Source organism: Austrofundulus limnaeus, unplaced genomic scaffold (assembly GCF_001266775.1).
Source record: "Austrofundulus limnaeus strain Quisiro unplaced genomic scaffold, Austrofundulus_limnaeus-1.0 Scaffold1611, whole genome shotgun sequence".
NCBI classification, from domain to species: Eukaryota; Metazoa; Chordata; class Actinopteri; order Cyprinodontiformes; family Rivulidae; genus Austrofundulus; species Austrofundulus limnaeus.
The window spans coordinates 24,373-29,577 of NW_013954013.1; the positions used below are offsets into that span (position 1 = coordinate 24,373).

General features: G+C 38.5%; 1 protein-coding gene across 1 annotated transcript in view; it reads right to left on the reverse strand.

Annotated features, from left to right (window-relative positions):
• Positions 1-5,205, reverse strand: part of adam22 (ADAM metallopeptidase domain 22) — a gene marked incomplete at both ends in the record, with an annotated part of 44,697 nt that overhangs the window by 24,130 nt on the left and 15,362 nt on the right. Inside the window, 1 exon segment of the mRNA XM_014033053.1 lies at positions 2,569-2,632. Coding sequence (XP_013888507.1) covers positions 2,569-2,632 — 64 coding nt within the window.

A 5,205-nucleotide genomic window follows, 5' to 3' on the forward strand; every position in this document is an offset into this window, starting at 1 on the left:
ACACACACACACACACACACACACACACACACACACACACACACACACACACACTTAAGAAGTGTAAGATTTATGGGAGCCCTGTGATGGACTGAGACCTGTCCAGGGTGTAACCCCGCCCCTCGCACTGTGACTGCTGGATATGGGCACCAGTGACCCACGCGACCCTGAAAAGGAAGAAGCGTGTACAGAAAATGGATGGATGGAAGATTTATGGGCCCTGTAGCTCCTGGGATTGTGCTGTTCTTAGCTTGTGGTTGATCTCCACACTGAAGCTGACTTGAACACATTAAAAGTTAAAATAAGTTGAAGCTTTTTCAGGACATTTAGTTTAATGGTCAGGGTTAGTTTAATAAGTTTTTCCTCTTGGAGCTGGAGGACCAGAAGGCTGCAGCATATGGTGGACAGGAAGCGTGCTGACTCTGAGCCTGGATCCCACTGAGCGTCTCTTTAAATATGATCTTTAGTTTTGTTGTGTTTGTCCACTGCGGTGCAGGACGGCTGAAAAGCTTTTACATTTGTTGTTGTGGATAACTGACAGTGAGTGACTCAGGCTGGTTTGTTCAACACAAACATAAGATAACAGGAAACATCTGAGGTCAGCTCGTAGACCAACCAGACGTCCAGGGAACACAAAGACCTGCTTCAGGAAGGAGAAATGCAGCTGATGGAGGAAACTGGTTCAAAAGGTTTTCAAAAGTTGAACGAGGTTATGAATCCATTTCTCACATTCAGAACAGTTTTGTTTCCATTAATTTCACATTTCCGCTCCTTTTCATTAATGTTTCAGTGATCCAGCAGCTGCCATCTTCTGTCAGTTTTCATGCAGAATGTCAGAGGTCTTTCTTTTTATTATTTACAGCAGCTCCTCTGTTAGCTACCTGTGAGGAAACATCTGAATATGTTCATCAAATCCATTCATGTGTAAACTTCTTACACGGTCTGTCCTTTGACATGTAAAGAGTTGATGTGTGACTGCAGCAGATTCTGCTGATCATCATGTAAAACCACAGAATAAATCTCATGCGTCTCCTGACAGAAGGAGCTGTAACTCAGGTTATAGGCTTTGTTAGCAAATTCCAGGAATGATGAGAAAAACTGATGTAAAAATCTGAACAAGTTTCCTCCAACATGCTGTTGAATAGGGAYGGGCAACTGGTGGCCCACGGGCTGGATGTGGCCTCTGAGTGATTTCTTTTCAGCTCTGCCACTTTTTTTCTTACATAAAAAAGTCTGAGAATCTAAAAACTGTTTTGAGTGTTTTTTTAAAGTAGTTTTAACTTTAAAAGGCACCATCTAAGAGCTGCTTTGAGTGTATTTTAGGTTAAATTATTTTTGGAGGTAGTCTATTGTTCACAGAGTTTCAAAGCAAACCTCTGCACAGCTCTACGTGGTCCTCTGATAGTGCCAACAAAAAACTGTGTCCCCTTCCATCATTAAGCTGCCCATCCCTGCTACAGAAGTAAAAACACACAGTATCACACACATTATGTGTTACTGATGGCTGTCAGCAAAAACAATCCTGTTACTGTGAGCCCTGAGGGCTTTTACAGGTCATGTCACCTGAAAATACACAGCAGAATAAATCAAGAACAGCTCCACAGTTAGAAGGTTTACATGCTAACTCTTGGTACCTCTGTAAAGGTAAGGTCTTAAAGATAAGTTCTTAAGTGAAACCACTGTTGTAACTCTTACTGTGCCAAGTTGAAGTAAATTCATTTCACAAAGGTTTTAGTGAGCAGTGTGCCAGGTGGACATGGCATTTTGGCACAGTTTAGCCAAATGTACCCAAAACTGTGCCAAATGTGTTTTTTACTTTATAAAAGAGAATCTGTTTTAATAAAAGTGTTGATTTCTATTGTAGGACTCATTCTGCATATGACATAACCTTTTCTTTTTACATTTACACTGTGCATCATCTAAAACCTACCATTGTGCACACCATGAAATCATTGAATGGAACCAAACTCTGCCTCCACRTTTTACACATGAGGGCTGTTATTTATACTCTCAGTTACACACAAACTTCACGTCACCAAACAAAGAGTAACACAGTGTCAAGATACATCCCTGAATTTGTGAGAGCTTCTTCTTTTCAACGATACCAAAGGGAGGGGTGTGGAACCAAAAACTTGTACAGTAACAGATGTGGAGAACTTCCTGATACTGAAACGGTCCATGACGGTTCAAGTAATTTACAAATGTTTATATAGCTCTAAAATCATAGATATTTATCCAAAAATAGTTTGGCGACTCATTTTAAAAACATTAAAGACACCTTTTCTTTTCTTCTTTACATTGTTCTTTTTATGTACAGTGCTCTGAGACAACGTAGGTTGTGACTTAGCGCTAAATAAATAAACTTAAACTTRAACTTTTTTTGACAAACAGAAAAAATTTGTGAAAAATAAGTTTTACACCTAACAACAACAATGGAAGATGGCATCATTACAGAACAGGTTGTAGAGGCTCATTAGATGGAAAACAAACACATTTAAAACATCTCATCTTATAAAGACATAAACATTAAAGGCAGATCTGTGGGTTTACAGAGTACAGAGTACTTACAGCGTCGCTGTCTTGTCCTCCAGGTTCAATCATGTAGGTGTGATTTCCATCGAAAAACATTCCACTGGACAAAGAAAGAAGTGAAGACAGACAGGTCATTTTAGCTTTCTGTTGTTTTTATCATAACTCAGCTCTTTAAACCAACATTAGTTTACTGTCTGTTCCAGATATTTCATCTGAAAGATTCGTTCTGTAAAAGAACAGCTTTGGACGACTTCTCTTTCTCTGTCCATGGTGCTAATTTCAGCAGGAGTTCTGTTCAAAAACATTCAGAAACTGGCACCGAGTTTAACACATCTGTTACTGKGAAATATTCATTCAGTAAATATATATGTAGCAGTTTTATTCAGGGTGTTCAGATTAAGACTGGTGAAAGAGATTAAAAGATGAGAATGTGTCCTGGTCAGATCAGTAACATGAACAGATGAACAGACAACAGATGGTTGTCAGATCTGCTCCTACATCTRAAAAATATATTTTACAGCCTCCTGCAAAGAGACCATCACTCTGCAGGAAGTTCACATCTCATTTTTCAATCCTGCTATAAATAGAAGATTTCACAGGAGTAAACAGAACGGGTTCAAAACATGGTGTGAATTATTTAAGAGCCTCAAGAAAAAGAGAGTCCAGATTATGTAACGTCTGAAAAAGTCAAATCTGTTCTGTAACAACAGATAAAAGCTAAACTCAGCTGTAGCAGAGCGACAGCAGACATGAAGGATGAAACATTTTGTGACGTACAGAAGGACAGAAGTCTGATGAAGATATCAAGTTCATGGTCCAGTCAGTTCAGACAGTTTCATTTTGCTTCCAGACTATTTTATACTGTTTCAAACTGATCTGGATTAACAGTTCAAACTTTTTGTAGGTTTGATAAAGTTGTTGTTTGGACTTTGGACGTTTTCAGAGAAACGTTGGTCAAACCAATAAAGTGACGTATGAATCTTTCAGACATGTAAAACAGCTCCTAAACTCAAAGGATGAACCATTGTTGTGTGTGCCGTTGTGTGTCAACACACAACAGCAACTTTGCAATTCATGTCAAGAGCAAGAACTAGACAAAAAAAAAAAACAATTTAAAAAACAGCCCAAGTTTAAAAAAGGAAGCCCAGCAGCTGTAAGACAGGTGATGACTGCAGGTGTCTTTGTCCAAAAAGCTTTAAATCAAAGCTCCACACTTTAACAGACTCGTCTCTCACTCCCTGGCTTTGCTGCAGAAAAGCTTGGAGTTATGTTACGTTCAGGAACACAGGAAATAAATGTTTCCCGACACACAGAGTGCTCAAATGTCCTCTCATGCAGAGAAGTAGTATGAAGAATGATCTGTTCAGACGGAACCATGGAGGTGTAAACAAACCTACACAAACATCAATAAATAAAAACAAGTGTGGGTACCTTTCAACAGGTAAACATAAAAACAACATTTTCATTTTTAATTTGACTCCAAACATGTCTGTATCTCTAACAGAGAAACTGCTGCTCTAAATTACACAGTGGCCACAACTTATTATTTCTTGTGGCCACTCATWAACTATCTTGTAGTCACACATTATTTTGTGGCCATGCATTAGCTAGGTTGTGGCCTCAAATAAACTCTCTCATGTCCACATGTTATTATCGTCTGGCTGAATAGGCTTACACACGGCCATGCATGAACTATTTTGTGGTCACATATAAACTATCTGGTGGCCCCTGGTTATCTTGTGGCTATGCATTAATTATATTGTAGCCATGTATTMACTAACTTGTGGCCACACGTTATCTTGTAGCCATGTGTAAACTATTTTGTGGCCACATGTCTTGTGGTTACATTATTATCAATCTTGTGGCCATGCATTAATTAATTTATTTTTATCCAGTGTCACTGGACGGCTTCCATAGTCTGACAGTTCTGAAGTAAATCAAGATAAACTGTAACGAGTGGTTTAATAAGTTTTAATAAAAAGCTCTAATTAACAACAAAAAAAGCACAAATTTGTAAATATTTTCAGACCTAAGTGTTGCATAACAACATCTTTGACCYTTTATTATCTAACAGCACACTTTTAAAACATTTAATTGTCTGTAATGACTTTAGGGATAATCTGGTTATTTAATCTGTCCTGTTAGTTGTGGGGATTAAATATGAACTGAAACATTGTCTCTGAAGGGATTTCTGATAATACACTGTTTCTAAGTGCAAAGCCACAAAACAGGACAAAAGACACACAAGCCTTAACACACTGCCACAAGAACCCAGGAACCATCATGTGTGAAAGTTCAGGCTTCAGGCTGAACCTGTGTCTGCACATTTCTGCTGTTAATTAACTTAATCTGAAGCTTTTAGGAGATTGTTCAGGTCAAACTGTGAAGTCAGGAGGGTAAACACCGCAGGGACGTCCATCTTTGTCCTTAAACTCTTATTTTCAGCCTTTCCTGTCTTCAGCTCAGAGAGTCACCTTCAACACACTCACACTTTGTCCCACAGTGGACTCACAACAGATTACACTCAGCCACAGAGAAACAAAACACAGATTCACCTGCAGGGTTGTATAAAGTACCTCAAAGTGATACCTGAGTAAAAGTACAAGTATCTTATCATAAAAATACTTTGGTAAAAGTTAGTCTTCTCTAAAAATATTACTTGAGTAAAAGTCT